This window comes from Drosophila sechellia, chromosome 3R, assembly GCF_004382195.2.
Source record: "Drosophila sechellia strain sech25 chromosome 3R, ASM438219v1, whole genome shotgun sequence".
Classification (NCBI taxonomy): Eukaryota; Metazoa; Arthropoda; class Insecta; order Diptera; family Drosophilidae; genus Drosophila; species Drosophila sechellia.
Window position 1 is genome coordinate 20101040 of NC_045952.1, and position 16679 is coordinate 20117718.

General features: G+C 46.2%; 4 protein-coding genes across 4 annotated transcripts; 3 read left to right on the forward strand and 1 right to left on the reverse strand.

The window, feature by feature from the left end:
- Positions 1 to 7585: 7585 nt before the first annotated feature.
- Positions 7586 to 9547, forward strand: LOC6607296 (probable ATP-dependent RNA helicase DDX55 homolog). Its single transcript, XM_002032039.2, has one exon. The coding sequence runs from the start codon at positions 7642 to 7644 to the stop codon at positions 9481 to 9483; it is 1842 nt and encodes a 613-aa protein (XP_002032075.1). The 5' UTR covers positions 7586 to 7641; the 3' UTR covers positions 9484 to 9547.
- A 6-nt stretch (positions 9548 to 9553) lies between these two features.
- On the reverse strand, positions 9554 to 12496 carry LOC6607297 (DNA replication licensing factor Mcm2). The gene is made up of 2 exons (XM_002032040.2): positions 10249 to 12496; positions 9554 to 10191 (listed from the first exon to the last, which is right to left on the reverse strand). Exons 1-2 carry the CDS (start codon positions 12385 to 12387, stop codon positions 9667 to 9669), a joined length of 2664 nt encoding a protein of 887 aa, XP_002032076.1. The 5' UTR covers positions 12388 to 12496; the 3' UTR covers positions 9554 to 9666.
- Positions 12497 to 13028: 532 nt separating this feature from the next.
- LOC6607298 (replication protein A 70 kDa DNA-binding subunit) lies at positions 13029 to 15274 on the forward strand. Its single transcript, XM_002032041.2, has 4 exons — positions 13029 to 13147; positions 13210 to 13454; positions 13512 to 14730; positions 14809 to 15274. The coding sequence occupies exons 1-4, from the start codon at positions 13112 to 13114 to the stop codon at positions 15118 to 15120; spliced, it is 1812 nt and encodes a 603-aa protein (XP_002032077.1). The 5' UTR covers positions 13029 to 13111; the 3' UTR covers positions 15121 to 15274.
- A 267-nt stretch (positions 15275 to 15541) lies between these two features.
- LOC6607299 (replication protein A 70 kDa DNA-binding subunit) lies at positions 15542 to 16616 on the forward strand. Its single transcript, XM_002032042.2, has 2 exons — positions 15542 to 15672; positions 15785 to 16616. The coding sequence occupies exons 1-2, from the start codon at positions 15652 to 15654 to the stop codon at positions 16469 to 16471; spliced, it is 708 nt and encodes a 235-aa protein (XP_002032078.2). The 5' UTR covers positions 15542 to 15651; the 3' UTR covers positions 16472 to 16616.
- Positions 16617 to 16679: the final 63 nt, after the last annotated feature.

Sequence of the window (16679 nt, forward strand, 5' to 3'; positions counted from 1 at the left end):
GACATGCTGACCCAAAGTCGGGGGCGGAATATCGCAATGAAGAATCTTGTTTATTACAACTTGGCAAATTCTCCAATTGATACGCTTGTTGCCGGTACCATGAAGAGGGTAGATGATAGCGCCGACCCTCCAAGGACACGCTTGACCGAGTGCCAGGACTGACCTTCACCTTAGCCCTCGTCGTGCCTAATAAGCGTGGCAGGCAGTAACTAAGAGCTGGGCTAACATTTTAGCGCCTTGCAATTAATACGGCCGTGGGTTGATCGTGAGCAGGGAATTTAGTTGTAGATCCCAGGATGACACAGCAAAACGAAGCGTCCACGGTGGTCCTTAGATCCCTTCGCTACGCCCCTCGATCCTTAATGATTCGCTGGAAATCATAATGCAACGAATTCCACATCAACCACTTGCGGGGGAGTGTCCTAGCATCTTTGAAGTTGCGCGGCCACCCACTCGCACAACTAGTAGCACGCCCCAAAGGATCTGATCTTTTTGCCGGGCAATAAAAACGCTGTCAATTAGATAAAAATGTCACACAACAAACCGCACCAATAGCGGCACCACCAATTTATTGGACGCACACAGGCATGTTTGACCTTTTGTCCACCCCTGAGAGTCCTCGAATGTCCTGAACGTCCCTCGTGAATGTCCTCCTGTGCAATTTACGAGCCACTTGCCGCAACCGACAGTTGTTACACCTGCAATGTGTACCTGTGCAGATCGTATCCCTCGGATTGCATCTCCGCTGTAAAGTTTACGCTTATCGGCATTAGCCGATGTCAAGGCATCCGCTGCATATCGATTGGGAAATTTACATTTTCATTGCCGCATCGCAATATGCACGTGCTGCCAGTCGAGGGGGCAAAAAGGGTCATTCCAAGTCAAGTCGAGTTCTTTTTTTAGCCAATGGTCGGCATCGGGCGCCTTGCGTGCCTGTCAGTTATCGAGTGGCTGATCCCTCACATCGGACCCACATACCTCCTGAACCAGTACCTCCAATACCTCAGCTCCAGCTCATTGGCATCATTACGCTGGTAACGGGCCACTTCTTTCATGTCAATATGCATAAATGCAACTTGGCCGTCGATGGGAATGCAACTGATGTGGAGCAGCTTCCAGAAAGCGCATGACAATGCCAATTGAATGGGTATGAATCTGTTTGGGTGAAACATGAAACACTCTTGCAGTCATATCCATGTCATATTATTATATTATCCTGTATATTTTGGAGTGTGTATATTGGGTTATTTACTAAAATCTTAAATCACTTATTCGTTACTTTTTAAGGCCATTAAGGTAATTTGAAACTATTACCGCAGTAACAAAATTCATTTTGTTATTTATTTTGTTAAGTAACCAAGTTGCTAACTAGTTGGGCCTACTAATTCAGTATACCCTTTCCAAAGGACTCTCTTCGACATGAGGAACGTGTAGGCGCAAAAGATGCCAACAAGAGGAAAGTAGGCGCACGTCAACGACTCCCATTAGCAAGTCGCTCTGGGCCGTGAAAGTGTTGTCCAGATCCATATTCAGATACAGATACAGATCCAGACCCAATCCCAGTCCACCAGCTCCTGCTCGACTTAAACGTCTTCGGCCCAGTTAATTTTTTATGGCTGAAATTGAAAAATTTGTATGTTACTTATTTTATTAGCATTTAACACTCTGTCCCATTTTGCAGACGAGAGCGAAAAGCGAAAGGAGCAGGAGTCTGGACACGGAAATGGACATGGACATGCAATCGGCGTGGCATGCCATCTCCGCAACTGGGGTAGATCCCATTCCCCCAGATCCATCCACGTGGGTGGCCTGGCCCCAAATCGAATCCTGGCCTCTTGTGTGGCATTTTGGCAATTGTCAAATTGAAAATTCATTAAAGGCAAATTAAATATGCAAATGCAGAAGGCCCAAGTCGAGGAGGAGGAAGGCGCTCCCCTCGTTATGTGAGGCCGTTGTTTGACTTGGCTCTGCAAATATTGACCACCGATTGGGGCGGTGGAAAAAATGGAAAATATCATATGTACATATGCTCCTCGACGGGGATAAAAAGTCAAGTGGAAATCAAAGCAAATACGACGGCTTCGCGCGGAGGCAAACACTGGACGGGATTCAGTTGGAACTGGCCATCATCGCTGGGAGCAGTTCAAAATTGCTTAAACAAATATCGCATAAATTGCACATTGTACGGAATGGCCGGAAAATTGGGCCGGGCATGGGTTAATTCCCATGAAAATTAAAACTAGATTATACACACGTCCACAGAGTACTCCTCGGAGTCGAGTCCTTGCAGCGCCCACTGTGTCATTGTTTGGGCACGCCCTCACCTCCTGTTGTGCCGGCGCTTTGTCATAGATTGCCTACTGATGGTTATCATCCGGCTGAGGGATGGCACATCCACTCCGTGCTCCTTATGAGCGTATCTGCCCCGATTGGATCGGAGCATGTCAGAGCGATTTTTGTCGCCGACTTTGATGCGGCAATTCGAGCTCGGTGGTGTTGTTTTGCCAACAATGCTGCCGATCAGTATCTGAGGTGATCTTCGCAACTGACTGGCGCCAGCAGTGATCCTTTTATCCTTCATCGAAACAAGACAAATTCGCTACACAAATTTTATAGTACGTAGTTCATATGCAGGCCGATTACCATTCCATGCATGCTATCTTGAAAACAAATGCATCTATTTTGAAAACAAATTTCTAAGAACCAAATCGATTCAACAAATGAAGCACTGACAAATTGAACTCTAATCAGAAACATATGGGTCATGTTTTGAAAGCAGATTTCTCAGCCCTGAAACAAGATTCGATTTTAAAGCGCATAGAAAGGGAGCCCAAGTCTTCGTTGGCATATTAATGTGGCTATCAAACATTAATTTCATGGTGCATATTGGATCCTATTTGGTGGCTCTACCCTCGTTTCCGAATCGGAAGTGCATCATAACCGATCGACAAATTGTGATTGGTATTGTTATGAGCGAGGATCCTGGTCCCACGAAACCCTATCCCAGATCCCTGCCAAGTGATCAATTCAAATTTGAAACACTGCTCGCTGGAACAAAGAAAACAGATGAAAACTACGTAATCACTTGAGAAAAATCAAAAAGGCTCTGAAGGAGCTCGGCTGCGCTCCTCGCTCCTCGCTCCTCTGGACTCCTTGGATCCATGGTAGTAACCATAACAGGTGGCACGGAAGCCGCACAAAATAAAAATGATTAAAGCAATAAAAAAGAAACGAAAACGAAACTCACACACAAAAGACGAAGAAAAGGTCGCGGCAGAAATAACAACAGTTTTTAATAAGATTTTCAAAAAAAAATTTGAAACAACATTGGCGATGCCTAGGAGAGATGCTGTCCCCTCCTGTTGCTCAACCACTTCCGATCTCGACCCGTATCCCGATCCTTTGGGCGTCTCCCATCAGCGGGTCAAGTGTGAGAACATTTTGCGGAAGGAAGTGGCCGGGATGAAAAATGATTGGCAAAGGGCTAGAGACGACTAGACCAGGAACACCACGTGGTCAAGATTCACTTTCAAGTGTGCGAGTGACTCACTGTCATGATTGCATAGGGAATTAATGCATACACTTTCGAAAATGGGTATGAGATCACTTCTTGGAACTGAAAATGATTGTTAGATCACTTCTTCAAATTCTTCAAGCTCTTACAAATTTGATTTGCATAAATTTCATGTTTATAATATTTTTCGGATGACTACCATTCCGGAGGTTCTTTAAGGAACTATGTTTTCTGCTAGTGTGATTCGCGTTGGAAACTCGGAATGGTTCACGAATTACCCAGGAATTCGTAGCGTAATTGAGCATCTAATTTGCGGCGGCAGGCGGCAAAGCAGCAATTGCAGGATTGCCCCTCGGCAATCGGGTCACGATCCCGCTCTAGTTGCACTCCATGAATGAATGGAGTTGGCCACAATGGGCCGTCTGGAAAGTGTTTTCCTGAAAAAACCCAAGGAGCACCTAGAACCACCGTGGAATGGAGACTGCCGCAGCCCATTCAGAGCTCTTGGCCACTCGAGCGCGAAACAATTAACAAGTTCTCGTAGCAATACACAACAATTGCCATATTGTTGCACTCAAGATTTGTTGGCCGCGGAAAAGGTGAGAGTGCCGGAGGACCCGGAGAATTCCTTTGAATTCAACCCCCGGAAAGGGACGCTACTGACCTCCGGGAGGAGGAGGAGTAGGAGTAGGAGCAGGAGGAGGAATGAGGATCTGGATCTGGATCAGGACCTGGGCCGATCGGAGGCCACTCGCCGATCGCTGAAAGAAAACGAAAATTTATAATAATGAGAGCCGGTGGCGGGTGGGGGAATATAAAATGTAAACTAAAGATACTATTTATATGCATTATTTCGGCTGAAAAGGAAGTACCAAATTACATTTAATTAGGCGAAACAGCGAAATTCGCGTACCGTACGCGAATCGCAGATATAAATGGAGTGGGATCAGGAGCAGGAGTGGATGGTCAGTCAGAAGTCAGACCGATTACCACCGAAATCCGAGTCCCTGGAGCCCTCGAAACTGGCGACTGCCTTTGGGTGAAATTCGCACGTTTAACCTTTAGGCAAACAAAATTAACAGAACAGCAAAGAACAGCAAGGGTGCACTGAGCGAAAACACTGGTGTGGAGTGCAGGAATTCAAAATGGCTATAAAAGAAACCGTACACTAATAAATATAATTGTATCCTCAAATATAAGTATTTTATGAACTACTTATGAGTAATCCCATCGACCTTATTTTGATATTTATTTTAGCCAGGTATTCAATATTTTTTAAGGTGCATTGGCCACAGCGATCAGCAATCGAAAACTGCGAACCTGTTGAACCCAAATGCAATTTTCATATCACTTTGATTGCTGCCCGGGATGACACGCGTGCGCCGGCTAGAGAGATGAGATAAGCTGCCGATGATCAGGGCCCGGAGTCTGGATGACTGGATGAAGATGAGCCGAAATTAGGGTAACAACCGAGCGATGGGGCTGCGAGTCCAAAAAAAGCGAAACTTTCAAACGGTTTCAAGGATTTCGGTCTTCGTTCTTGTCTGCTTCTCTTTATTTTTTATTTTTTTGTTTTGTTGCAGGCCATTCCTGCGGAGGTCAGTTTATGATAATTCCCATTTCCCATAGGTGCCATTGGCACATTTGGCACCTCCACCTCACCGCTGGGACCGTCGCCTGTCTGGTGTAAAAGCGAAGCCACTTGGGCCGCAGTCAAGTAGCCCGGACAAAGAAAATCGAAATTAAACACAAACAAATCCCAGAACGGTCAGTGTGAGAAATGACTTTCTAAGAAGGATCCTCCAGCAGCAATACGAGCCCAAACCCAATCCCAATTTCAATTTCTATCCCATTGCAGTAGTGCGACTGTCAACGAACACCGATCGTGGGTAATTGATATGTCTTACCTTGTTTTCGGGTAGTGTTAAGAGTGAAATGTAAATCGTAACTGATATCGTTGGACGGGGGTGTAATTTCTCAACATCAGCCAGTGAAATTGAAAAATTGACCATCAGATAAGTGACTACTGTCTGCCGGGATCTGCACAGGTAATTTGGTCAGTGTTTTCTAATTCGAAAATCTAATTCTGAGATCGAGTTGGCGCGCTGACAGTTTCTTGATCATTGGGGGAGGTCTCGGCGCTAAGGTGACAATTGCATTTTATGGAAATTGATATTTACAACCGCAAATGTCACTTATAGTTAGCTGAAGTGACCACACAGAGGCTGAAACGAAGAATCTGGTCAGGTAGCTGAGACATTGCCTAAGAATGGGAAAATTCCCAGCAAATTAGCAGAATGATCAATGATCCTGGCAGAAATTCCTTCGGCATTTGCCATTTGCAGCAGGAAGAGGAGTTTCGGTTAATTGGAACTAGAGCAAAATGTGTGAAAATCCAGGAGCAGCGCAATTAGCTCAATGTTTTTTCGGAAAGAACAAAAAGCCCAACAAGATGGACTCCAAGTGAGTCGAAATCACAAATCAAACTCATAATTAGCATAATTACAAGCGATCGAGCCGACGCCAGGACAAATTCCCAGACGTCTTTCGATTTCCCTAATATCTAAATCTCAGCGCGAAGATCGCTCTATTTCGAATTCCAGGAATTCGTGGAATTATTTGATAAATCGACTCGAAACTCGTGTCTGACTTAACGCCCTCGCAGGAGTGGAAGATGAGGGCCAGAAGGGGTTAATTGCCTTGGATTCGTCTCCAGGGGAAAGCAGGATAATATCACTGGCCCTGTTCTATCACGTGTCCGCATACATAGCCATTCAGCGGAGTGAGTCGAGCGAACAACTTTAATTGCCCCAATTCAAAAGGGGATGCGTTGGCGTTGACCACAATCCTTCGCCTGTTTGCACTGCATTCACATGCCCATACATTTGATACAGATATATGTACACATCGATGCAGGGGCACAAATATAAACAATAATCAATCTCTTCAAGGGTTGGACAAACAAAAAAACACAAAAACACACAATGAGCCCAGCAAGGACATGCTTATGAGCTAGGTTTTGAAGGCGGGCTTGAATTGATTATTCCTTTGGGTACAAAAGAAATTAAATATGAAAGGAATCCTCTAATTTAATACATATTTATGAGGAAAATAGATCAATGCCAATGCGATCTCCGTCTTCTAAGTGACTCCTTCACTTTCGTGTTCAGAGTTATGGTTAGAATGGTTTTTTAAGTAATCGTATGGTCTTGGTTGCCATAAGGTCGGATAACTAAAGGATAAAATACATTTGTATTTGAGTATGCAACTTTACTTTATTTATACGCCACACTTAAAGTTCTAGAACGTGCTGGCATTTTGTTTTATGAAACACTTGACCACTGACCATCCTTTTTTTATACAAAATTTTTTGACGCCAATAAGCAGCCATAATCCCTTTTCTTGAGTCTCATTCTCGCCCTAACTGTTCGGGCCTTTTTTTCCTCCGTTTGGCCACAAGTTAATTTTTAAACGCTTCATTAACTTTGGCCACACGCGTCCAAAAACGTTGTGCTCTCCTCTTTCAGCCAAGGCGGGCGGTCGGTCGTTTAGCCTGTTGGTCCGGTCTAAACACCTCGTCCAGCAATCCTCCCCACGATTCCCCTCGCTGTCGCTATCCCAGTTTGTTGACGAGACGAAACGAAAACGACGAACGCTTTTTACTTCCGATTTTTTCTTTTATTCGCAGGCATCGATATTTTGGAAATGCAGCGCCAGGCGACAGATGGCACACGCTTTTTTCGGACGATTTGGAATCCATACAAGCAGCAGAACAACAAACAGCGTGTGTGGCTCCTTTTTTTGGATGCGCTCGTGGGTGGGTGCAATAGAATTGCGAGTGAAAGCCGTGGCAGCTGGTGTTGGAGATGCAGACGCAAGTGTCAAGGCTGTGGCAAGAATTTTTTATGTTTTGGATTTCGAAATTCTGCCATTTCGCGCCAGGAAAAATCGAGTATGCTTCGATAAGTGGCTGCTCTGGTAAACATTTGTGCTGGCAATGCTTTCAATCCGGCGCGCATTTCAAAGTTAGCTGCCGGCGTTGCCATTCTTACCGTCAGCCTTTAGTAGTTAGTACGAAATGGTCACACTATCGCGCACATGTTTTTGTTGACAAACCAAACCGCAAAATGTCTCGAAAGAAGTGGTCTTCGCTGGACAAACCACCCCTCTCGGATGCAGTGCTGCAAGTGGTGCAGAGCTTCGGCTTCCAGCAGATGACGCCCGTCCAGACGGCGGCCATTCCGCTGCTCCTGGCCCGGAAAGATGTCTCGGCGGAGGCTGTTACTGGTAGTGGTAAAACACTAGCCTTCCTTGTGCCCATGCTAGAAATCCTGCAAAGACGGCACAAGGAGACCCCGTGGGGCCCCAAGGAAATAGGGGCGCTTATCATCTCACCAACCCGGGAACTGGCGCGCCAAATTTCCGAGGTCCTAGCCCAGTTTCTGGAACACGAAGACTTGGAGCACCTGAATCAACAGTTGATTGTAGGTGGCAACAGCATAGAAGAGGACATTGCCACGCTGCGTAAGGAAACGCCCTGTATACTGGTGTGCACACCCGGTCGGCTGGAGGATCTATTTCAGCGCAAAGGAGATGATCTAAATCTGGCGGCTCGAGTGAAAAGTTTGGAGTTTCTCGTCCTAGACGAAGCTGACCGCCTGCTGGACTTGGGCTTCAAAACTAGTGTGAATAACATACTGGGCTATCTGCCCCGTCAACGTCGAACTGGGCTCTTTTCCGCCACACAGACGACCGAGGTTACGGACTTAATCCGTGCGGGCTTGAGAAATCCTGTGCTCGTATCAGTCAAAGAGAAGGCATCCGTAAACACTCCAGCCCGCCTGCAGAACTTCTACAGGATTGTCGAGCCAGAACTAAAGTTTGTGGCCCTGCTGGAATTCCTCAGTTCACCCACCACCGATATTGGAAAGGTAATGGTCTTTTTCCCCACCTGCGCCTGTGTGGAGTATTGGGCTGAGGTCCTGCCGCCTCTTTTGCCCAAACGCACAGTGCTAGGAATCCACGGAAAGATGAAAAACAAGAGAGCCAATGTGGTGGAGAAGTTCCGGAACACTCCACAGGCCGTACTCCTCTGCACAGATGTCCTCGCACGCGGTTTGGATGTACCTGAGATCGAGTGGGTAGTGCAGTGGGATCCACCATCAACTGCCTCCAGCTTTGTACACCGTGTCGGACGCACTGCTCGGCAGGGGAACGAAGGCAACGCCCTTGTGTTTCTCCTGCCCAGCGAGGATGCCTATGTGCACTTCCTGAAGATCAACCAGAAAGTGGAGCTAACTGAACTGCTAAGCGAGGAGGCTGAGGATGCAGATCGTGAAAAGAAGAAGCTACCAGCCGTCGTAGATCAACTCCATCGGCTGCAGGCGGCCGACAAGGGCGTCTATGACAAAGGCATGCGCGCTTTTGTTTCCCATGTTAGAGCATACACCAAACACGAATGCAGCGCTATTCTGCGACTAAAGGATCTGGACCTGGGCAAGATGGCTACTGCTTACGGTCTCCTGCAACTGCCACGCATGCCGGAGCTAAAGAACTACCAGGGAGGCGGTTATGTGGCGCCTACTTTTGAAGTGGACCTGACCAAGCTTACCTACAAAAACGCCCAGAAAGAGCAAGTCCGACAAAAGAAAATGGAAACTTACGAGCAAACGGGAAGCTGGCCGGGCCAAAAGCAGCACAAAAAGCGTGTTGAGTCCTGGGATCAGACCAAGAAGGCAAAACTGGATGCCAAGTCTAAGAAGGAGCTGCGCAAGGCGAAGAAGCTGCGAAAGAAAGCGGCAGAGGCGGAGGCGGGCGGGTCCGGGAAGGGAAAAAAGAGGCAGCAGTTCAGCCAGGAGGACCTCGATGAACTGGCCAGCGATATTCGGCTCTTCAAGCGGCTGAAAAAGAACAAGATCAGCGAGGAAGATTTCGACAAGGCCATGGGCATCGAAGGGGACAATGATTGACATGCTCTTGGGCTGATTTGTATGATTTGTATGCACAATAAAAATACAATAATTTCAAATTAAATATCTATTTTAGTATAAATACATACATAAGTATATCAAACTTTATTAGACCGAAAATGGGGGTAACAAAACATAGACATGAATACTATAACTAAATGAGATGAAGTAAACGGCTGAAACTTAAGCTGCGTTGCCGTCGACCACAATTTGAAGGATGATGCGTCGCTTGGGATCGTAAGAGAAGCCATTTGTGCGGAACAGATCTGATTCGTAGAACGGCTTCAGGTTAACAATGTCCAGCTGCTTAGCCCGTTCGATCAAATCCCGCTCCATAATCTCCACGTGCGTGGCGCCAGGCCCGTCCTTGCAGCGAATGTAGGCGAGCTGGTCGAGCGTCAGCTGTCGCAGAATAAAGAACAGCAGCTCGGAATGGTCCTTCTGGAAGGACAGGTACTTCTGGAATGTGCTGCGCATCTTCTTCATAACGCTGAACTTCTGCGCCTCGATAAAGCTCTCCAACATCATGCGAATAGCCATGCTGACATCTGCCTCCATCACGTTTTCGCGCAGATGCATGCGTGCGTGCGCTTCGGACATTCGGATGACGCTCTCAATGTGACGCACCGTAATGGGCAGTGAGCCCGTGGCAAATGACTCCTGGCGCAGCTGGGCGTACATCTTGGCGATCTTGTCCTCGTCGATGTTCTGTATGAAACGCAAATGTTATTATAATTGTTCTGTGATTTCAATGAGTTTGCTTACTGTTAACTTGGGCCGAATGTTCTCCTTAGCGTATACAATGTATTGTCGCAACAAGTCCTGCGGGATCTCATCAACGGTCTTCAGCTGTGGTTCCTCCAGCTCCGGCTGCTCCTCCTCACTCGGGTGATGCTTCATATGCGAGTGTACCACGAATTTGGCGAGCTGCTGATCCTGCATGGGGTCAAATTCGTCCTTCACCACGCACAGCACATCGAAACGGGACAAGATGGGCTCTGAGAGATTCACGTTCTCCGAGAAGGTCATCGACGGATCATAGCGACCGCCAATGGGATTGGCAGCAGCAATCACGGTGCAACGAGCTTGAAGAGAGGTGACAATACCAGCCTTCGAAATCGAAATGGACTGCTGCTCCATGGCCTCGTGAATAGAGGTACGATCCTGGTCGTTCATTTTGTCAAACTCGTCGATAAGACAGACTCCCTGATCAGCCAGAACCAGAGCACCCGCTTCCAATGTCCACTCCCGGGATACTGGATTGCGGCGCACATAAGCCGTGAGACCGACGGCACTGGCTCCCTGCCCAGTCGTGAAAACCGCACGTGGCGCAACCTTTTCGGTGTACTTGAGGAACTGCGACTTTGCCGTTCCGGGATCTCCGCAGATGAGTAGGTTTATATCACCTCTGACCTTGTGTTTCTCTCCGGGATTCTTTGACTCACCCCCGAAGAGAGCTAAGGCCAGCGCCCTCTTGATATAATCATGTCCGTATATAGAAGGCGCCATGGATGCTACTACACGCTCTACGATACGCGGATCCTTGCTCAACTTCTGAATGGTGGCAATGTCCTCGTCGGTAAGCGACTGCACTACCTGTTTGGAGTCCTTTACAACCACATGATTGGCAATAATCACGGTGGCAAACACGGGAAATCCTTGGTCGGTGTTCAAGGAGCCATCGTAGTTATTGGTATATATACCTGTGACCTCAAGTTCATCTCCAGGTTTGCATTGATCACACAAATCAGCGAGCAAAATAACATCCTTGCTGCGAGGAATGCGTCCGGCTGGAATCCTACCTGGCGACTCCTGCAACGTGATCTTTTGATAATTTCGATACAACGTCTGCTCCATGTTGATTGAGAAGGGTCCAGTGCTCTGGCACTCTGGACAGGAACCGGGCTTTATTTCCGTATTTTGCGACTGAACGAAGGGACCCAGCACATAGCCGCACTTAACGCAGTCGTACTTGATCACGGATAGCTGGGGAAGAACTCCTGTGGTGGCAGTTACCACGCCCAAAGTACGAACCAACTGGTTAAGATGCAGTTTTCTGAATGTGCGCAGCTCCTCGATCAGCGGCAGCTCCGAGATGCGGACGTGAATCTCGGTGGTGACACGTTCGTAGGTGGGGAAAATGGAGAGCACCATGTCCTTGGCCACTTTATCGAAAATCTCGAACATTTGAAAGGGAGCCTCGGGCAGGAAGTAGGCCAATACGTGTTCCTTGTTGGCCAGATCAGTGTAGGAGACGACGAACGAAGACATGTTCTGTTCGCACATCCGACGTATGCGATCACGATAGGTGTAAGCGCCCCTTTCATCCACAAAAGTTCTCAAAAAGGATTGAAAGCGATTGGCGATTTCCGTGCGTGGTCCTAGCATACTGACCCACTCTTTGGTTGAGTGTCCCTTGGTATCCTCCAGGTTTTCGATAGACTCCACCATCTCGGTGTCCTCTACCTCGCCAACAGCTGCCTTCTCGCCAGCTCGTCTCTTGGCCCGGGGTCCCACGTCGTCCTCATCATCGGACTGATCGAAACCCAGATCACGATCGTCGCGGTGGATTCCGGCGGCCCGGTCGCGTCGACGCATCTCCGACTCGGCGGCAAAGCGATCCCCCTGGGACATCTCAGAGAAGTCATCCTCGTCGTCCAGCAGCGCCGGATCGTAGTGATCCAGCTCAGGCATGGGCCGGTAATCGTTCTCCATGTTGTCCCCGAACAGCTCCTCGCCATCCTCCTCCTCGGCCTCATCGCGAACGGTCTGATCTCCCAGGATCTCGTCCTCGTTCTCGAACGGCTCAAAGTCGCCAACCGGCGACGTCATCGCTGCCCGCAGTTCGCGGCGTTCCGCGGCATCGCTCGGCGTATTTGGCGGTGGTGAACTGGGAGTGTCCATAATGTGCGTCTGTTGTGCTTAGCGTTTATCTGCAATATGTTTTGTTTTGTACCGCCGATCTTGTTGTGACGACGCGTGCGAAAATGCGCGGGAAAATGTTTGCAAATCTAGCCAACTCAGGGCTGCAGTCTAGTTCCGATAAGCAGTGCTGTAAACGGCTGGGCCATACAGTGAAAACCCGCTTCTGCATACATGTATATAGGAACAGTATTGAAAATATTTGTCTTTTAATTAAGTATACTGTAACAAGTTTCCGTGTCCCAATAAAATATTAAAAGAACTTACAAAAAAATTTTAATATATATATATTACACTATTAAATAAAAAGTTTACAAGAAACTTAACACAGCTTTAATACAAAGCTAATAAAATATTTGGTATACCATTGGAATAGAAATCTATACAATAAATTAGACATTAACACAAAAAGTCTATCTCAAGCTAAAAGCTATGTGTCAAAATTATAGACTTTTATGCTCAATAAATTGCTGTAGGAAATAGAAATAATCAACTAAAATAAATTGTGTTCTCTCTTAAGCAACCACAATTTTACTGCCCTGAAATGCAGCTCTGCCTGGAAAGCAAATTGAACTAGTTCCGCAACAACTGATTCAAAAATACAGAGGAGCCCTTCCCGCCTCTTCTAGCTTCACTTTGTACCCAGCCCTCGACGCATGAATTATATTTGTTTGTGAAATTGCCCAACTTATTGTTAATAATCAAAATGGTCTTGGCATCTTTGTCCACTGGTGTGATTGCTGTAAGTATGACAACTTAAAATTAATGGATGGCTGTAGTAACACATCGAACTACCGGCTACAGCGCATTATGCATGGCGAGGTTGTGGATGCACCGGTTCTCCAGATCCTGGCAATCAAGAAGATTAACAGCGCCGCGGACTCAGAGCGCTATCGCATCCTGATCTCCGACGGCAAGTACTTTAACAGCTATGCGATGCTGGCCAGTCAGCTGAACGTGATGCAGCACAATGGAGAACTAGAGGAGTTCACCATTGTCCAGCTGGATAAATATGTGACCTCACTGGTGGGCAAGGACGGAGCCGGCAAGTAAGTATGCGGTAAAACAGGCTTCCGACAGTATAGTACCATAAACTTTACTTTCAGACGCGTTCTTATCATTTCCGAACTGACAGTGGTGAATCCTGGCGCCGAGGTTAAGTCTAAAATTGGCGAACCCGTCACTTATGAAAATGCAGCCAAGCAGGATCTGGCGCCTAAGCCAGCAGCAACATCTAATTCCAAGCCAGTTGCCAAAAAGGAACCAATCCACAACAACAATAATAACGTTGTAATGAATTCGTCTATTAATAGTGGAATGACACATCCCATTTCCAGCCTGAGTCCCTACCAAAATAAGTGGGTGATTAAGGCTCGGGTAACCTCAAAATCCGGTATTCGCACCTGGAGCAATGCCCGCGGCGAGGGCAAGTTGTTCAGCATGGATTTAATGGACGAATCGGGCGAAATTCGGGCCACTGCCTTCAAGGAACAGTGCGATAAGTTCTACGACCTCATTCAAGTGGACAGCGTGTACTATATATCAAAGTGTCAATTGAAACCGGCAAACAAGCAGTACTCTTCGCTGAACAACGCCTATGAGATGACTTTTTCCGGCGAAACAGTTGTCCAGCTTTGTGAGGATACCGACGATGATCCCATACCGGAAATTAAGTACAACCTTGTTCCTATTTCCGATGTGTCGGGTATGGAAAACAAAGCAGCGGTGGACACAATTGGAATTTGCAAGGAGGTGGGCGAGCTGCAATCATTCGTAGCTCGCACCACAAACAAGGAATTCAAGAAACGGGACATAACCCTAGTGGACATGAGTAACTCGGCCATCAGCTTGACCCTTTGGGGGGATGATGCCGTTAACTTTGACGGTCATGTGCAGCCTGTGATCCTGGTCAAGGGAACGCGCATTAACGAGTTCAATGGCGGAAAGTCCTTGAGCCTCGGCGGTGGCTCAATCATGAAGATTAACCCCGATATACCCGAGGCACATAAGCTGCGCGGCTGGTTCGACAATGGAGGTGGTGACAGTGTCGCCAATATGGTTTCGGCGCGAACGGGCGGAGGAAGCTTCTCTACTGAATGGATGACGCTTAAGGATGCGCGGGCTCGCAATCTCGGCAGCGGCGACAAGCCTGATTACTTCCAGTGCAAGGCAGTGGTGCACATTGTCAAACAGGAAAATGCTTTCTACCGAGCCTGCCCTCAGAGCGACTGCAACAAGAAGGTTGTCGATGAGGGCAACGACCAGTTCCGCTGCGAGAAATGTAACGCACTGTTTCCCAACTTCAAGTACCGACTGCTGATCAACGTATGTATTTGCTGTGAAACATTTAGCTTTCTTACTTTAAATGCAATTTCAATAACTGACATCAATACCTTTTTTTAGATGAGCATCGGGGACTGGACTTCCAACCGTTGGGTCAGCAGCTTTAACGAGGTCGGTGAACAGCTTCTCGGGCACACTTCGCAGGAAGTGGGTGAGGCCCTTGAGAACGACCCTGCCAAAGCCGAGCAGATTTTCTCAGCGCTCAACTTCACTTCACACATCTTTAAGCTGCGCTGCAAGAACGAGGTTTACGGGGACATGACTCGCAACAAGCTCACTGTGCAGTCTGTAGCCCCTATCAATCACAAGGAGTACAATAAGCACTTGCTCAAGGAGCTGCAGGAGCTAACCGGCATTGGCTCATCAAACTGAGTTCCATGCGCTGTGCGCCCAAACACATTTCCCATAAACTAGGAATAGGCTATACATTTATTCATTACATTAAATACGTTATTTCCAAATATTGTGAATGGGTTGTTAGCTACACTTCCCTTAATTAAAATAAACTTAAAAGCATTGGAGGAAATGGTCGTTAATTTGTATTATTACTTCTAAATGTTTCAATGATACCGAACATATCGATTCTGAAACATGTAATATTAGCTGAGTGCATGTAAATAATATAAAATAAACGCCTGGTCTTGATAATATTGTTTCTTTTCTTTTGTATCATGCATATGCTATCATCCCATTTTGTATTCCATACATTATATCCCATGCAGTATGTATGTATGTACTTATAAAGCTTTTTGCTGTTTGGAGCTTCAAAATAATAGAGAATGCTAGAATTAGTTGCATTAGTGAACGAAATGTGGTTAGTCATTCACAACAAGGTGCAGAGTACTGGCCATAAAGATTGAAAATAACAAAATTACAAATTCTTCAAATTATAAACGTCTTAAAATGAACACTAACGCAATTATAGTAAGTATTCGTTACGTGGATTTATATTAAATTAATACATTTATACAATACATCGATACATTTTTATTTGCAATATTTTGAGAGGCACATTTTTTTTGCGTTATTCATTCAGCCCATCTGCAGCTTGACCACCGGATTTTATATTTCATCCATAAAAGCCCGTGTGATATGGAAATCAGAGATAACGCAATGGAGAAAAGGCCAAAAATGTGGAATAGTTTATATTATGCATTTATTGGATGAGTCTGGTGAAATAACAGGAATTGTGTTTGCTGACTATGACAATGGATTTTACGGCCAGATTCAACCAGGCCTGGTATACCTTATCTCTGGGTTTGATGTGGAAGAGGCGATTAGTGACTATAAAGTTTCAGACAACCCTTATCAATTATTTTTTCGTCACAATATTGTCCTAGAACTCAGTGCTTGTGGCCGGATTCCCCGAGAAAAGTATAATTTCCTGCCGTTGGTAAAGGTTTCTTCTAAAGCAGACAAAGACCCCGTCGACGCAATTGGAATCTGCACGGCGGTTGGAAGGCTGGAAGAAAGAAGAGGTTTTTTTATTCGGGAAATCTTACTTGTGGATCCTTTTTACCATCCTGTCATGTTAAATCTGTGGCAAAAGGAAGCTGTGAACTTTGTGGGTCAACCTAATGACGTTATCGTAGTCAAAGGGGCGCGTGCCCAGCCTCACAATAATAAAATGAAGCTCAACGCCAGCTGGTACACGAATGTGCAGATCAATCCAGATATTCCTGACGCCACTGCCCTGTTGGCATGGTACAATAACCAAAAATGAACTCTGCAATATTACTGGGACCTACGATAAATTGATATTCTTAAATGTTAAGAAGAATCAAAAAACTTTTATTACATTATGAAATGTATCGTTATCCATATATGAAATGTTTCCATATAAAACAAAGTTTTTGAACATTTTTAAACAAACGACGTTTAATTTTCGGGAAATACTTGTACAATAAATAAATAGTAAAACGTACTAAAAA

What these genes read in the sequence shown, in the direction of transcription:
- LOC6607296 (XM_002032039.2), top strand. Translation starts at nt 7,642, where the DNA reads ATGTCTCGAAAGAAGTGGTCTTCGCTGGACAAACCACCCCTCTCGGAT.
- LOC6607297 (XM_002032040.2), bottom strand. Translation starts at nt 12,387, where the DNA reads ATGGACACTCCCAGTTCACCACCGCCAAATACGCCGAGCGATGCCGCG. An exon ending in ACATTCGGCCCAAGTTAACA is followed by an intron (nt 10,192 to 10,248) that starts GTAAGCAAACTC and finishes CGTTTCATACAG; the next exon opens with AACATCGACGAGGACAAGAT.
- LOC6607298 (XM_002032041.2), top strand. Translation starts at nt 13,112, where the DNA reads ATGGTCTTGGCATCTTTGTCCACTGGTGTGATTGCT. An exon ending in TGTCCACTGGTGTGATTGCT is followed by an intron (nt 13,148 to 13,209) that starts GTAAGTATGACA and finishes TACCGGCTACAG; the next exon opens with CGCATTATGCATGGCGAGGT. An exon ending in GGCAAGGACGGAGCCGGCAA is followed by an intron (nt 13,455 to 13,511) that starts GTAAGTATGCGG and finishes CTTTACTTTCAG; the next exon opens with ACGCGTTCTTATCATTTCCG.
- LOC6607299 (XM_002032042.2), top strand. Translation starts at nt 15,652, where the DNA reads ATGAACACTAACGCAATTATA. An exon ending in TGAACACTAACGCAATTATA is followed by an intron (nt 15,673 to 15,784) that starts GTAAGTATTCGT and finishes TTATTCATTCAG; the next exon opens with CCCATCTGCAGCTTGACCAC.